Source organism: Cuculus canorus, chromosome 4 (genome assembly GCF_017976375.1).
Source record: "Cuculus canorus isolate bCucCan1 chromosome 4, bCucCan1.pri, whole genome shotgun sequence".
Taxonomy (NCBI): Eukaryota; Metazoa; Chordata; class Aves; order Cuculiformes; family Cuculidae; genus Cuculus; species Cuculus canorus.
In genome coordinates this window covers 47,455,870-47,472,986 of record NC_071404.1, presented here as the reverse complement: position 1 = coordinate 47,472,986, position 17,117 = coordinate 47,455,870, and the positions used below count along the sequence as shown (strand labels likewise).

Sequence of the window (17,117 nt, the reverse complement as noted above, 5' to 3'; positions counted from 1 at the left end):
GTTTAATTTTAGCTCCTTTTCATTCAGCTGGAATAACAGCTGGAAGAAGGAAGTAGTGCAATGTACTTAGCCAGCTCTCAGCAGACCAGGCAGTAATCTTCAGAAAGCTCAACAGATATACCTAATCATATTTCCCAGTACTCCCATTTCATATCACTCATTTTTATTTGATTCCACTAAGGGACATACTCAGTCTTACTATTCTTGCTACGTTAAAAGTAGCAACTTGATCAACACCCGGTTCTCTGAAGTGCAATCATAAGTTAATCTTCAAAATAAACTACTCTTATATCTACTTAGTCCGAATGTAATTGTGACTGTTCAGTCCAACACTGCAGATAAGTACTTCAATGCAGCTTTCTGCTTTGCCATCCTCCCACACACGCAGGAGGATGGAACTCCCTTGTAGCTATGCATGTACAGAATGCACATTGCAATAACCATTTCCCAAACAACCCATTTATATCAATAGGTGTACGATCAGACCCAATCTCTCTAAGCATAGAGTAAAAAAAAATAAAGAACAAACTGCCCTAAGACTTCCCATTTGTTTGGTCTGCAAAGAGCACACATGTTGCAACACCTGAGGTCTCTAACTGCAGGGGTAATTTAAAAAGATCAGCTTCAGTTTAGGGTCTTCCGCATTTCAGTCCAGCATCTACTTCAGAGCGTATTTCCTGCTCTAATATGAGCATTATGCTCTTATCCCTCAAGAAAATGGCAATAATGTAGGGGAGAAATCACTAGACTACTAGACATTTTATATTAAGATCTTAGATTAACAGAAGAAGATTCCATCTTAAGAAAAGAGAACAAAATAGCAACTGAGGGGCTGAAGCAGCAAAGAAAGACTGAGGGGGAAGGGAACATTAAATGTACCTTAACACACTTTGTAACTTTTTCTTTCTGCAGTCTGGTATATATGAAGATACATGTGGCTATACAAAACATATTATTATTATTCCTAACCTTGTCTGGTGGCAAAGTTGGCTTGCAGTGATGCAGTGCACACTCGTTCAAGTCATATCTTAAAACCAGGCAACTCTGACATTTTAAGAAGTACTCAGCTCCCAAACATGTTATTTTATGCGTACTCAAAGAACAAGGCATGCTCTTGCAAAGCTGAAGAGCCAGTCCAAGAGCTCATATCACAAGGCTTAAAATTGGAGGAAGCATCTTCCAGTGTCAGTGATGACCAGAAAAATCCAGCAGCTGTAAGGAGAATTGCTGACCCTTAGGAGTAAGAAAAATGGGAAGGTATTGCCAGATACAAGGCTATTTAATATTTAAATGCTGTCTGACTTCTGGGTTTCTCAGCCCTTTGAGACAAGGGTTGCTGGGGAAAAAAAAACCACAAAAAAACACAGATGGAAAAATCCATTCAGACCACTGTGTGAACAAAGTGCTTAATGGTTCCAATGGAATAAATCTATTTTCTGGTATGGTAGGGAAGCAGCCAATCCAGAGGCATTGCCTCAAACCAGTGGCATTCATGTCTCAGATCCCATCATCAGTGGCTAAAACCAAATGAAACTTCAACCATGCAGAACCGGTTCCAAGCAGGATAACCCAGGGAGAAGACCTAACAACACAAAATGATACAATGGTTCATGATAACCATAATCAAACATGGTATTTCTACGGTGTTCCCATTAAGAAGTTCAGTATCTGTCTAACACCCATCCCCTCCCTGTTGACAGCACAGTCCACCACATGGCTTTTCCTGACCTGTGATAAGGATGATCCCTCTCCTACGACAGTTGAAATATAAACCACTGCTAAAGCCATCTGATCCACAGCAGGTTAAATATAGGAAGAACTAGTGAAAACACTTTACTGCTTCTGGAGGTATGGGACTGAGCAATGGGTAAACCTAAGTTACAGAATGTGATCAAATCTGAAGTCAACTAGAGCTTTGAGGCGGACCCTCTCAGACCTTTTTTCCTACACTAAGCTCCACAAAAAAAAAAAGCTGAAAAAGGCTTTTAAACATGAATAATGTATGCCTTCTTCAATATAACCGAGATTAGCTTGTTAAACAAGAGAAAATTCAAAGCACTAAGGACAGAATAGAGTTTACAAACCAACCCCTGCCCTGTTTATCCTTGCAGATGGTCCTTTGCCTGTAGGCTCAGTGAGGGCCAGCTCTTTAGTTTTCAGAGCAAGCACTAACAAATTCTAACCCTTGAAACGCATTGACAATCATCTTCTGTTATTTCTAATTCTTGTCTATCCATCCTCTGCTCCTTCTTGCACTCTCTGTGTGTCTCAGATATGACACTGACCCCACACTAAAAACTCCCAGCCCTTTGTTTGGACTCCCTCTTTCTTTTTTCCTCTGTTGCCGCCTATGGAACATGCTCAGTTGCTCCCCAAAGAGGCAGCCAGCTTTCCCTCCAGGCTTACTCAGATCTCTTAAGATAGCATAACATACAAATTGAAAGCAAACCAGAAGCGGTCTATCACCCATAGAGACAAGAATACACTAATTCAGGAAAACAATAGGTGACATAATGCAACAAGTCTTGCAAAAAGCTATTAAGAAAGCAAGTAAAAAACTTTTAACAAAGTTGCTCTGGAAGAGCAGAACAAACGAACACTAATTTCCTATAAATAATCGCCTTAGTTTGTTTTACCTGCAGTGCCCTCAACACTCTCTCCTCCATGACTCCTTCATCTTCTCCTCATTTCATTAAACACTCCAAATTCTGCATAAAGAAATATCTGAATAGCAGAAGCCCAAATAAAGCCAAAAACAGTGGGGAGAAGACAGTCGACTGCTCATTCTCTCTTCATGTACTTGCAAGTATATTCACAAAACCCTCTACAAACCTAAAATTTTTGAAGTTAATTTGGCTAAACTTGACAGTGAAATTGCAAACTTAGCATTTCTGTATAGAAAACAATGGTTACATTAGCAAAATCTATACATGTAACTAATAAACACCAGTGGCAGAAGCTTACATAATCCTCTCAAAGCAAAGACAAAGCCATAATATATTTAAGGCAGCAAGGTGGCTGATAATCAGAGAGAACTGAAAGAAATAAATTAATATTACCCCAGGAGCCAATTACAGCCTAATTGCACCAAGATAAGTTTCAAACAAAATACATAAACCTGACAGTACGCAACATTACCCACGAGACAGCTAACCATGAAGAGAACAAAGACCCAGTCTACAATTATCTGTCATTACTGTTGGAGAATGATCCTAAATACACTTCAATGAAAAAACCTCTTCAAAGTAAAAATTAAGAGGAACAAAGCAGCAAGATGTCAGTTTGCAAAGTTAAAATGCTAAGACATTGATAGAACAATGACTGTTAGAGAAACTTCTGCTTAACAGAGCACTGCTTTCATACACATATATTCAATATAGTACCTTAGTGTTGTGGTTTGAGCTAAGAGAATCAGTTTTCTAACTTCAGCTCAGTCTTATCTAAGTAATACTATTTTCTGAAAGCCAACTGTATGTTTCTCCAACAGTTTTTCTCTCTAGAAGTGACAGGCCAGTGGTTATACTTATTCCTATAGTGACTAAGGCCACACTTGAGCTAGTGGAGTGCCGTAAAGTCAAAGACGAAGAAGGGTTGCACCTGCAGCCAGAAGCAGACAGGATAGGTGACCCCGAACTGACCAACAGAGTATTCCATCCTATATATTTCATACTCAGTATAAAACTAAGAGATTGTAAGATTCTCACTTTCTTCTTCAATGGCTGACATCCAGTGAGAACCTCATCTGCTTGTTTGTCACTGATCCATGTGTTCCTGAATCCAGTTCCCAAGTCCACCTCCGTCCTAGCCTCGGACCCTTTCTTTCTCTCGTGCCTGCTCTACAATATTTGTGGTAATGTACAGTCATCAAAAGGAAGAGTGGGGGCAAGATTTCAGACATCTGTATACATTTTATTATTTTCTTATGATTTTCTTCATTAGTATTATGTCATTAAGGCTGTAGTTTTAGTTTCCAACCTGCAAGTCTTCCTCTCATTTCCCTTTCCCCTTCCCGTGGGGGAGGAGGGTGGGAAGAGAATCGGAAGCCCAACTGCTCAGTTTTAGCTGCCAAAACTGGCTGGGATGGGGGCTAAACCGTGACACTTAAGATTCCCTTAAAGGCATTCACCTGGAATCAAGACTCTTGTCTACATACTGAGAGAAATTTAAATCAAATACTTAAGGATGCCAGAGCACATACAGTGTATACAAAAGATGTAATAGAGATTTGTCCCAAAAAAATCCATTTGTGGTTGGAGCTTAAAATACTAAGAAATTCCTAGCCCACTAAGAAATACTGCAAAAAGCTAATGTGCATTTCAGCCGCAATTTCAAACTGAATTCAGAAAGAGGGGACACCGATCTGTCTAGCTGTCATGTAAAGCTTCTACTGCCCAAAAGTATCAAAGATGGGACAATAACTGCAGTACCAGAACTGTGTGAAAGAAAGGAAACTACATACTGCAAACTCCTGCCACCGACTAAGTAGAAAAATATCTGTATAAAGCAAAGCGTAAAGCAATGAAAAAAACAGCACAAAAGGAGAGAAAACAAAATACATAGATAACATCACTGATGCACTGAAGGATCTAACGAAATAGGTGATAGTTTTATCAACTCAATGCCATTCTAACTGGCAAATTTACATCAGCCAGAGGGACCTGTTAAGGATGACAGGAAAGCCCTCAAGAACAACAAACAGAAAACGAGCTCAATAGTTACTGAGGTGCTAAGGAGACAAAGCCCTCCAGGAATTGTTAGCCTTGACAAAAAGATTAAAATACCCAGAATGAGCTTAGAACTTCTCAGAAATAAATGAGATGTAGCAAAAATCAAGAGAAAACCTTATAGAGGACTCCTTCAAAGCTTTAGAGTAGAACAACAAATGTCATGAAATACTTCAAAGTACAAAATCGGAGGCGTCTCCAGAAAACCGGGATTCACTGTTAAGTACGAAATGAAGTTGAGCTAAGCAACTGAGGTAACTGAGTCAGTGTGACACTTCTCAGACCCCAGTGAAGGAGACTAGTTCTTCAGGTAGCCCCAGAGCCGTGAACGATCCTACAAAAGAGAAAGAGACAGCATAAGGAACAACCCCAGCCATGACCTAGCCCTGAAAGTCACTTGAAGCAGGCCTCCTCCATCTTTCAAAGCCCTCTCCTGACCAGTACAACGGTGATGAACTGATTATTAGATTGAAATAACGTAGGCAAGCTTTGATCCATCATACACTCAGAAATCTGAAGGCATTCTCAGGGAGCAATGGTTTGAAAGCCCTCCTCTATTTTTTTCCTACATTATGTAGAAATTTCTTTTTAGAAGCTTATTGGGACAGCAAGTCCAGCAAGTTGAGACTGTGTGAGCAACAAAAGACACTGATGATACAATGCATGAAGCAAACCCAGTATTACCAGGAAAAAAAAGGACTACAACAGAAAGGTACCACCAATTTCTAAGTTTTCCCCCCAAGTACACTTATTACAGTTTTACTGAAAGAAGAAGCAGTTAAAGTGAACCTAGACTTAAGTAAATGGCTTAAAACAAGCATGAACTCACTTTTTCCTACAGGTACTGCCACTAGTTTATTTTTAGAGAGCTCATGGATACTACAACAACTTAGGCATCCCATGGTTTCAAAGAAAATAAGAAAATTTGTACAATGGAAGCTAAACGAACATGCATACAAAGATAAGATTGTCCAGTTGTCCCCAAAAGGTGCATGTAATTAAAAATGTAGCTACAAAAGTCATGCTAAGAAGCAGTTTTTTTCCAAGCAAAGTAGCACAAGAAGTAAGTAATTCATATGCATGGCAGCAGGAATGTCAAAACAAAACTGAAATCACAAGTTGGTAAAACAGCTGTTGCAATCGCCAGATTTAACAGGCACAGGATATCAAAAAACCTAGTTTCAAGCTGTAAAGTATGAATGATCGTCTCAAATGCTCATTCCATTCCAACACGTATAGCTGACAGACAGATCCACCAAAATCTCACACAAACCTCTCAGTGCCTTTGAAAGAAAACGTATCAGGTAAATTCTTTGTATTAACAATATCTAAAATTCACTATAAAGTCTGATAATCTGTCACCCAAGACATCTGGAACAAAAAGGGTAACGGTAACTGCAACTGCCAAGGAAGGATGCAGTGTCAATACAGGAAGGGGAAGTAAAGCATCCTCTGTGTCCTCAAACTGGGTATCTCCCCCGTCATGACCCTGGGCAGCCACCCCCGCCACACAGCACTGCAGAGTAGTCAAAAACAAGAGGATATGAAAATCTCTGTACAGGATAGCAGAAATGAGTGAACTGTCGAGCCCTCAAGGATGTCCAGTGGAACAGGAAAAAAAAAATCAGATAAAATCATGCATCTCATGATATTCTACTACAGCAGTGTTCAACACAGATCTTACTCTGTTTCTTCTGAGGCCAGAAAGTATTTATTTACCTTTTTTTCATTAGAAAGAGGGCCTGATCATTAGCAAGTGTTTCTGAAAACACTATCTTAAGAAAAAAAAAAAAATCAAACAGACGCTGTTCACACTGTGAAGAGAATGGAATTCACATGCAAAGGAAGGTGTCAAAAATTTCAAAATACTTAAGACTGTAGGGCTGACATTCATTCAAATCTTATTAATTTAAATCTTGGTTATGTAAATCCTAGATTATTTCTTCATAGACTCGTCTATGAAGAAAGGATCAGGCTTTCACTTTAGCCATGCAGGAGACAAATTTAAAACGTGCATCTTTTTGCGTGATCAGTGACAAAGACTAAGCACAGACAAAAAGGTATCAGCATTTAGCTACTAGATCTACCATCTTATTTCTGTGGCTGAGCTATAACTAACCTTCCATCAACCACCTCAATAGTGACAATAGATAGTCATGGATTCTCTTTCTGTGAGCTCACTCTTATCTTCACAAACCTCTATAACGATTCTCAGAATTTTCCAATAAGATAAACCAGACTGCAGTGCAACCATCTCTATGGATCCTCAGAAGACTTTTAGATCCATCTGCAGGTACCACGTGTAGCATTATACTTCTTTTATAACAGGTCCTCTGAAGACATAAAGCTAGGATTACTGCCAAGTCCATGTACTAGGTAAAATCCCCAGGTCTTTGCACATTTCATTACACAAATGTAATGTACATAGTCCCAAATAATGGAGAGCCTTACAGTAGTTTGAGTAAGATTCTGTTTAGTCTAGTGGTCTGTTTAGTCTAGTGGTGATGGACTCCAGCATCACAGGGCACAGAAAGTCTGCAGAGTAGCATGAGATGCAATGTCCAGTTTCACTACTTCTAAATTTACTTTTTAACTCAAAGCTTTGTCATTTTTTTCTGTCTCATGCCAAACACGAGTATGTCTGCATAGCTCTTCTTGCCTGTAGCTGTCTCTGAGGCACATAACGAGATCAGCAGTGAAATGGCCATTACACTAACACTGAAATGGTCGTCCTAAGGCTTACTTGCAGCAGAGGCATAAAACAAGCTGCATTACAGTACAGGAAGAAAATATAAAGAGGAAAGATGGAGGAGGGTTAAACACATTTCTTCTAGTTTTGCCTCTCCTGTGCATAGCACAGCAAAAGCTCATGCCCACACTCATTAGCCCAAAAACATATAGCAACCAGAAAAGCTCTCTTTAGCACCATTTTTTTCTGGTCACATCGTAGAACAGTAAATACTAACATGGTTGTCAGTCACAACCACCTCATAGTCCCAGAGTAAAGTTAAAAGCCTCGTGACATTGAAAACTGTCCCTGTAGTTCTCAGTTTATAACAGCAGTTATTTTCTGCTACAACTACTATTTTCAGCACAACTACTGTATTAAAACTTTGCTCCTACTTCTGTTGTTTCTCAACAAAACAGTGTCAAAAGGAAATGCCAAATATTTCCCTTCTAAAGAGACTTACTAGGCAATAATATTAATATTTGTTAAACTGGATTTTTTCCACTTTTTTTTACAAACACTTGGAAATTCTCTACCTATCATCTTTCAAAATCCACCAAAATCCATTTCTACTCCAGATACTATTGCCATGTACAAACACAAACAATTATTTCAAGAAAAGAAGTCCAACTGTTTGATTCCAGAACAAACACTGGTCTCTAGCATTAATTCCCATGCAGCAAGCACAACGGGAAAATAAAGCAAAGACTACTGACTGGATTTTGTATCCCATTCTAACATGCAAGAACATGTATTTTGTAACATTCACTTCCAACTCTATTTTCACCAGTACTACAGTGTGAAATATCTTTCTTCTTTTTGTATAGATAAAAACAGCTGGTAGAAGCAAACATAGCGTCACTACTTTTAAACTAACCCAATCACCCTGCTTTTTGCTTCTCCGGTGCAGTCATATTCTCTGCCACGCCCCACATGTACTGGGGCGTTTCTCCAGAAGGTCATACCAAGCCTCATTTGTAAAGCACTATAACAGAGGAAAAAAGGCAACCTCCCCTCTAAGATAAGTAGTAACGTACATAAAAAATTAACCTCTTCATAAATACTAATTTGTGTTAATTCGAGAACAGTTTTTCTACTTGACTCATAAGCACTAGACAATTTACAGTGATTTCTGTGCGTTATCAGAACATTAAGTAGAAGGTTTAAAACCAAAATCTTGAACTCTTTTACATTTCCTGATTATTAACTCCCTAACCTAGCCCTGCCATCAAATGAAAAGAACTTATTTTCCATGTTTAAGTCCAACTAGATTCTTCTAAAATCAGATGACTGCATAGGATTTCCATTTTCTCTGGAAAGGTTTCAAAATTTCCATAGTTAGATCTGAAACTCAGCCCTGAATTGCTACTGAGAACATAGTGAAGTTTAAATTTTATCAGCATCTAGGCTTCACTTCCTTGGGTTTCAATATCTCTGCAAATACAGAACTAATGCATCAACTCATTTCACTTTTTAAGGACCACATGGCATATATCAAGACCCGAGAAATCCAGCAATAAGTTAATTCTCAATTTCAGAATATTTAAGGCAGTATTATGGTGATGAAAAGCTTCCAACAGATTAAAAAAAAAAATGAATCTGCAACTGCAATTCAAATCTCCACTCTAATAAGTATACTCAGTGAAATGATTTTACATTAAATAACTGGACCCCGTTATAGTCTCTGCATGCTTATTGCATAAGATAATGTTAAGTCTATTCAATATTTTCACTGTACAGTAAGAGCTTATTTTATACTTTTTAAACTATTATTCTTTTATTAAACTTCTTCTATTTCCAGAGAACTCTACAGCAGTACTGCTGTAGCCATGACAAAGTTATGCTGTGACTTCAAAAATTTATTATGTTGTCACTAGTAAATCTTACTGCTAAACGCTAGCTAGCTTTTCCAACTTATCAGTCCACAATGTCTCACACAGATTAGTTTATTGATTTATTTTTTTTTCAATAATTGTTTGCTCTGAAAATAGGAATAGTTGACTCTTCCCTAAAGCAGAGACTTCCTACTTTGGAAGTGAAGTACCTCCATAGTGAGACACTTCAAATGGCAAATGACAGCTACATAAACAAACATATAGCAAAGTAACATCAAATAGCCACTCAGAAATCCAAGATATTCTTCTCTCATAGCATTTTAAGTATCTCCTGTGATTAAGGAGTTTCCTGTGGGGTATACTAACCAAATATACCCACTCTGGCCTCAGAAATACCACATGCATTCAATATGTTGAAGTGACAATCCTTATTTTTACCCTTTGCAGAAGATGTCAAGCATCTGTAGTGATAGCTAGGGAGTGAGTGAACTTTAAAAAAACCCCAGTATTAGGCATCTCATGTTATCAAATAACAAGAAAATAGAAAATATATAGAAGTAGTTCTACAGTCAAATGTTGGGAAGAACAAAATATTAGAAATATACTCAAAGTTATTTGATATTAATGCTGATATAAATTAAGTTGAAGCATAACTTACTGGTAAAGTTCCTGGTAAAGAAGCATCAAAAAAAGATACCAAAGAGTTAGGAGGTGCTGCAAACTGGACTTGGGAACCAGAGAAAAGTTTTGAGTTGGAACTGATCTGTGCATGAATTTCCAGACCCACAACTGGTACCCATGGTGCAAGACTGAAAAGGAAAGAAATACATTTAAATATAGATTACATAAAACACCATCAATATCTAAAAATACAAGAATTAAGAACTTTTCATTTACACTTTTAACAAAAATTAAATTTTAATTGTAAAAAAAACGTAAATACAAGGTAATACCAAGAGTGGTGCTGCAATACTGGAAAACTGAGACTAACTGAAAATATATAGAGAGGAGACTGTACAGCAAAGTGTCTTCACTATATACAGAAAAGAATCCATAAAAAAAAAGAAACTCAATGGTCTGAAACTTTTAACTTTCCCTTACATGAGAAATCCCAGAGAAATTAATGAGGCAAATGTGCATGCTGGATGAACCCTAATTTGGTAGCTCATGAAAAATCACACAATCATCATAAATATCAATTATTTCTCAGGTAGGTTGATAAATCTCCTGCAGACAGGTGGCATAATAAATTATGTATTCTTTGTCAGCTAGTCACTTGCATGCTGGGAAAGGCAGCTCTCCAGAGCAGTGTTAGTAGCATATTAGCATAAACATTAGTAATCTGGTAATAGAGAAATCACAATTTCAACTAGAGAGCTACTGCTGTCTGAACATACTCCACAGAATAAAGCTTCTACACATCATCTAAAGAGTAATTGCAATTCTCACATCCATAACCTTTATATGGACAAGAGAAAGGTCACCTTAACAGTATGAATTGCTAGACAGTTTCTGCAAGTAATTATCTGGCCTCATACAAATGAAGTGGCACAAATAATATTTCAGTGATGAAATCACATTTCTACAACAAAGTACTTCAGCGGTATAAGTACCCAGATAGCTATAGGAGATAAGCAAGCTGTGGAATACATCAAACAAATATATCAAGCACAGTGTTCCTTCAAAATTTAACCATAATACATTGCTAAGATTTTAGTCCTCCGTTTGTCCTCCAACAGCTTAGGACATCCCCACAAACATCAAACTGGAAATAAAGACGCCACTTAGATCACTGCTTAGGAATATTATCACGAAGGATTATGGTTCAGATGTCTAAAGCAGCTAATACATTTTCTTTTACTGAAACATAAAACTTTCTTTGGTATTTTTAACTAATCAGAAAAATACCTCAGGTTGTTTAATTTTGGAGGCCAGTTTATTTCAGGGTTTCCTGAATACTTTAGGAATGCATCCCCATCATGTCACAGCATTAAAAAATTACATTGGGCTTTGCTTAATTGGTGCTTGGGCTTACATTCAAATAAGCAGGTATGTGCAACCAGTCAGTCCTCAAGTCCCACCAACACCACTGAAGAGAAATCTGGAGTTTCTTTCCATGTTTGTTCTTGGTTTATGTTTATTTCTGTCTCTAAAGAATCACTGGAATACTTCTACTGGTGTCTGCATAGCTTCCCTTAGACAATCACTCCTGCAGAGAGAAACCTGAATCTCTGCAAAGAATGTGAAAACTTGTACAGGCTCTAACTTCCAGCTGCAGCAGGAATAAGATCACAGAATCATAGAATCACTAGGGTTGAAAAGACTTTTTAAGATCATCGAGCCCAACTGTACCTGTCCACTAATAAATCATATTCCTAAGCACTTCATCTCTCCATATTTTAAACCCCTCCAGCGATGGTGACTCAACCACCTATCCGGGCAGCCTCTGCCAATGCTTGATAACCCTTTCAGTGAAGAAATTTTTCTTAATGTCCAATCTGAGCCTTTCTTCGTGCAGCTTGAGGCCATTCCCTCCCATCCTATCACCTGTCACTTCGGAGAAGAGACTAAGACCTGCCTCCCTACACCCTCCTTTCAGGCAGTTGTAGAGGGCAATGAGGTCTCCTCTCAGCCTCCTTTTCTCTAGCTCTGCCCGGACACACTGTCCAAGTATCACAACTCTTCACTGGAAGGGAAAACCTCTTCCGGACCAGAATAACTCTTCACGAAATACTACTTATGAAGACTGGCGCTTCCGAGTGCGCTTGCCTCGCGCCTGGCTGTCACCACAACCACACGGGCTGGGGGGAGGCGGCCCCGCTCTGTCCGCAGCCAGAAGACGCGGCGTCCAGGGCGGGCCCCGCCGCCCCCGCCTCGCTCCTCGCCCGTGACACGGATCCCACACGCCGCTCCCGCTGCTTTCCCAGCCCCGTACCCGCTCTTCCCCGCCGGCACCGCCCCGCCTCTCGCTTTACGGGCGACGCCGCGCTGCCACGCCCGGCGACAAACCGCGCCGCCGCACCCCCTCGCCGCCACCGCCGCCATTTTGCCTGGCTTTGCCGCTGAGCCACCGCTTCCCCCCTCCCCACGGTGGCCCCTGGGAAATGTAGTCCTGCGCGCGGGATGGCTGCGAGGAGCGGCGTGCCAGGAGGCGGTGGCGGACTACAACTCCCGGCAGGCCGCGCGGCCCGGCGCCTCAGTCACCCACGGCCTGGCGGGGCGGGGTCACGTGGGGGGGCGGGGTCATACCCCGGGGGTGGTAATATGTGGGGAGGGGCGGAGACACACCTGGGGAGAGGTCGTGTGTGGGGAGAAACGAGATCACACGTGGGGGGAGGAGTCACACGTGGGGAAGGGATGCGTCACACCTGCGGAGGGGAGGGGTCACATGTGAGGAGCAGAGGGATCACACGTAGGGGGGCGGTGTCACACCTGAGGAGGGAGGGTTCACACCTGGAGAGGGACGGGGTCACGCGTGGGGAGGGGACAGAAGGGGAGGGGTCACGCCTGAGGAGGGGTCACATGTGAAGAGGGGAGGGGAGGGGTCACACGTGGGGAGGGGTCTTATGTGGGGAGGGGCTCACACGTAGAGAGGGGAGGGGTGACCCCTAGGGATGGGTCACCTGCGAGGAGCAGAAGGGTCATACGCAGGGGGGCAGGGTCACACCTGGGGGACAGGGCTGTGTGCTGGGTTCTGCTCCTCTTAGGGCAGAGATGGGGAACTGGCTAGGGGCACAAACCTGCCTGCCTTCACCAGCGGCTGGGCAAAGACTGGCTTGCAAGCGCAGGGCTTTTGTCCCTCACCTTTGCCATGGAAGGGCGTCCCCTGCCTTCGCAGCTTAGTGTAATGGTGCCATTTTACCAGGGAGGTGCAAGTCGTCTTCAGACAGAGCTGCCCTACTTGCTTCCTCCCAGAGAAGTGTTTCCCCAGGCACCAAAAAATGTGGTAGTGTTAGTGCAGAAAACAGCTGGACTGCAATGTGCATGGGTCTTGAGAGGCTTCAATACTTGGGTCTACTGTCCCTCACCTATCCTGAGAAAATTAATGCTTATCTTAGAAATACTGGAGCAAGAGGCAGCAATCGCATTGCTGTCTTTCAACTGTTGTTTAAAGTGTCTTAGGCTCAGGTTCTCAAAGGGGTTGTGTACGTTTTTTCCTTTGGGTTCATGCTGGTACAAACCCAGTTGCTGTTTCACCCGTGGCATTTTGCAAATCTTGGGCATCAAGTGATCCGGTGTCACGCAGCTGAGATCTTGGTGCTTAACTCCGTGTATAAAGAGCAGCAGAATCCAGTCTGCGGGGCCTTGGGGTGTTATTGTGGTACAAATATGTGGTAATAAAGAACACTGTCCGGTGCATATGCAAACATCTTAAATGCTGTTTATGCAGCTACATTGCACAGACAATAGAATTAACAACCTTCTGTCCTAAGCCACAGGCCTGTGGAGCCTAAATGGGAATGTGCATTAGCTGATGCTTATGTCATCTTTACTTTATGCAGCTACTGCTAATAGAAGCTAATCAGTCATGAACTATGAGTACAAGTGATTTCTTCCAGCAGAGGACAGTGGTGCACATAAGCGCTTGATGGTATCTTGCAACCTTTATACCCTCTTGTCTTCCCAAGTTCAAATATGAGATGCTGAAAGGTTCCCAATCAAATGGAAGATAAATTATCCAACTAAGAAGATTTATTGTAATGGTTGTTCCACATATAATGAATGATACGTGCTGTAAGGATAAAGGTACCATTTAGCTCTGATACTCGGACACAGAATTAAGACTCAAACAAGGTCACGTGCAACTGTTTATTTGGTTATGAGGCATGCATTGAAGAGGAAAAAAAGAAAGAGATAAAGATAGCTACCCCCACAGCGCTGCGGCATCTCATCAGTCCAATGTTCAGTCTGGTGAGAGAACATTCTCAAAACCTCACCATTGCTTCATCCCTTTATATGCTCGGGGTCATGCCTTGCTCATAAGCTCATTTCACTAACTCTGCCCCTTATTTTCCCACCAAAACCATGCAGCTGTTTGGGCATGTTCAGCTCCTGGCAGTTGCTTTGTCTGTCTAGTGTCCAGCTTGTGGTGGTTGTTTTCTCTAGTAGCTGTGTCCATTATCAGGGTGGACTCTGCAAACACATCATGTTCAGTGCTGCAGTCCACGTGCAGTAGTGTGGGCAATGAGATCTTCATGTTAGGTGTGATGATGAGATAGACCAGTTCTTTCTGTAGTATGCTACACTATAGCACTAATTTTCTGACATATCTTAAGTGAGTTAAATTAACAGGAGACTCTTTATAAGAAGAATCAGTTGAGAGATCATAGAATTATAGAACCATAGAATCATAGAATGGTTTGGGTTGGGGTGGACCTTAAATATCATCCAGTTCTAATCCCCCTCTCAAGGCCTCATCCAACCTGGCCTTGAACATTTCCAGAGGTGGAGCATCCACAACTTCCTTGGGCAACCTGTGCCAGTGCCCCACCACTCTCATAGTGAAGAAATTCTTCCTAGTGCTTGATCTAAATCTTCCTCCTTCCAATTTATAGCCATTCCCCCTTATCCTATCACTACATGCCCTTGCAAGAAGGCCCCCCTCCAGCTTTCCTGTAGCCCCTTCAGGTACTGGAAGGCTGCTATGAGGTCTCCCAAGAGCCTTCTCTTCTCCAGGCTGAACAACCCCAACTCTCTCACCTGTCCTCATAAGGGAGGTGTTCCAGCCCGCTGATCATCTTCATGGCCCTTCTCCAGACCCATTCCAATGGTTTCACATCCTTCTTATGTTGGGAATTCCAGAACTTGACACAGTACTCCAGGTGGGGTCTCATGAGAGTGAAGTAGATGGAGAGAATCACCTCCCTTGACCTGCTGGCAACACTTCTTTTGATGCAGCCCAGGATATGGTTGGCCTTCTGGGCTGTGAGCGCACATTGCTGACTCATGTCGAGCTTCTCATCAACCAGCACTCCCAAGTCCTCCACAGGGCTGCTCTCAATCACATCACCCCCATCCTGTATCGAAACAGCAGATTGCCCGGACCCAGTTGAAGGATCTTGGCCTTGTTGAACCTCATGAGGTTCTACAATTATTTGTACAATATAGCTTAGTTTAATTCATTTGCTGCATTCTTTTTCTTGGAGACTGTGCTTCCCTTGTACATCAAAGAGAGACCAAGACAGAATTCCTTTCCAGTAAAGAACTGGCCACGGGATGTCTCAGACAAGTGGTGGAGAATGAAAGAATATTGGAACAACCCTTTTCCTTCTCGCCTACTGTGAACCTCTTCACATAAGATAATCTAATGTAAAGCCTGTATAGCAGCCTTTAAGGCAATGGAATAGGTAAGAGCTTTTATAATTTTGATATGAGGAAAACCCTACTGTATTTTGGACTGGGGAGGGTGTGTGTGGCTGAGCCTTTGTGTATTGTGACAAAGAATGCATTTCAGGCTGAAGCTTCTGTATATGACTGTTATTTCTGCAACAGTTTTCTTCCTTCAACCGTTGTCTTCCATGAACTCTGGATTTAATTATTATTTTATACTTGGTTGAGATTGACAGATCATTTCAATCCAGGTATGAGATTAGGTTCTGAATATAGCTCTAAAATGTTTTTACTGGTGTAAAAATGGTATGTTTTGGATTATTTTGCTTTCTTTTAAGCCTGTTATCCTGGTGTAATAGATTTCATAGGTAATCACTAATAAGTTAAAACCTTATTAATATTAAAATTCTGTCACTTAAAGCCTTACTCTTCCTTGATTTCACAGACTTCTGCCCCTTTGTGCATATTATGTAAAAGGGAGTAGACAACACAGAAGGTTTGAAATCCACTTTCTGCATCCCAAACAATTCCCGTGGAACTTGTAGCTGTATGGGTGTTGTCTTATGCAGAGAGGAAGATTGGAAAGTGCCATCGTTTATGATTTAAATTGCCTCAATGCTATTTAATTCCTTTACCTGAAAAAAATCCTATTAGAAAGACCTTTTGCTTTGCAGCCCCGTGCCAGTGACCAAGTAGATAATAAATAAAGACCACACATATCCACGTGCAGGAAGCTGATCAATCACAGACAAGCAGGGAATAATTGCCTTTCCCAGCAGCTTACTTTGAGGTAGATAAGGCTATGTATTTGTTCCTTATTCACCCTGGGCTACATATTTGTTCCTTATACACCTCTACTTTGCAATGTGTTTAAAGATCATGCTGTGGCTTGGAATAGGAAAGTATCTCCAGCACTGCATAAAGATTTCTACAGTGATAGTTCTGTACCAACTATGTAGACTTCTTAGTGAGGGTAGACCCCAGGGAGAGTTTGCTTTGAGCCTGAGTTTCTTATTACTGTAGGAATTTGACCAATACCTGAGAGGAAATTGGAATTTTGTAGAAGACAAACTCCCAAAAGTATATAATTTAAGCTGTAAACTTGTAGTCTGTCTCGCTTATTTGGGAGAAGATCCCTATGAATTTCAGTTTATAGGGTCTGAGCTCTAAATTCTGCTTTCTTGCAAGCCATGTTTAGCATGCATACTTAGTCCTTTTGTGGACCCCTGAGATCTCATTTTGGTATAGCAGGGAATAGGGTATTCAGACTGGGCTGTGTGTTAGATACCTCCTAGGCTGCCTGCAGCATGTGAAATAAGGAACAGGAACCTCCGTTAGATTTTGAAGTGGAGGATATGGTTTCTGGAAGAGTAGATCCAGTCCATCAAATAATCAGACTTTGCCTTACAAGAAAGAGTAATGAAGAAGGTTGTTAAGCTTTGGCAGCAAACAATATTAAGGGATATTTTCAAACTTTTATGCTCCTAAGATCACCTGTAT

General features: G+C 41.2%; 1 protein-coding gene across 8 annotated transcripts in view; it reads right to left on the bottom strand.

The window, feature by feature from the left end:
* The window catches only part of GATB (glutamyl-tRNA amidotransferase subunit B), a 44,294-nt gene extending 31,938 nt beyond the window's left edge, over positions 1-12,356 (bottom strand). For 6 of the 8 annotated variants that reach the window (XR_008449871.1, XR_008449872.1, XR_008449873.1 and 3 more), the window contains exons 1-2: positions 12,223-12,356; positions 9,946-10,096 (exon numbers count right to left, since the gene is read on the bottom strand). Coding sequence is in view for 2 of the 8 variants with exons in the window: in XM_054066360.1 (XP_053922335.1) it covers positions 9,946-10,096; positions 12,223-12,332 (261 nt within the window). In the remaining 6 variants the exon portion in view is untranslated. Of the gene's footprint in view, positions 1-9,945; positions 10,097-11,322; positions 11,560-12,222 lie in introns of all 8 variants that reach the window. The other 2 variants (XM_054066363.1, XM_054066362.1) reach the window with 2 other exon arrangements.
* Between the last annotated feature and the right edge of the window lie 4,761 nt (positions 12,357-17,117).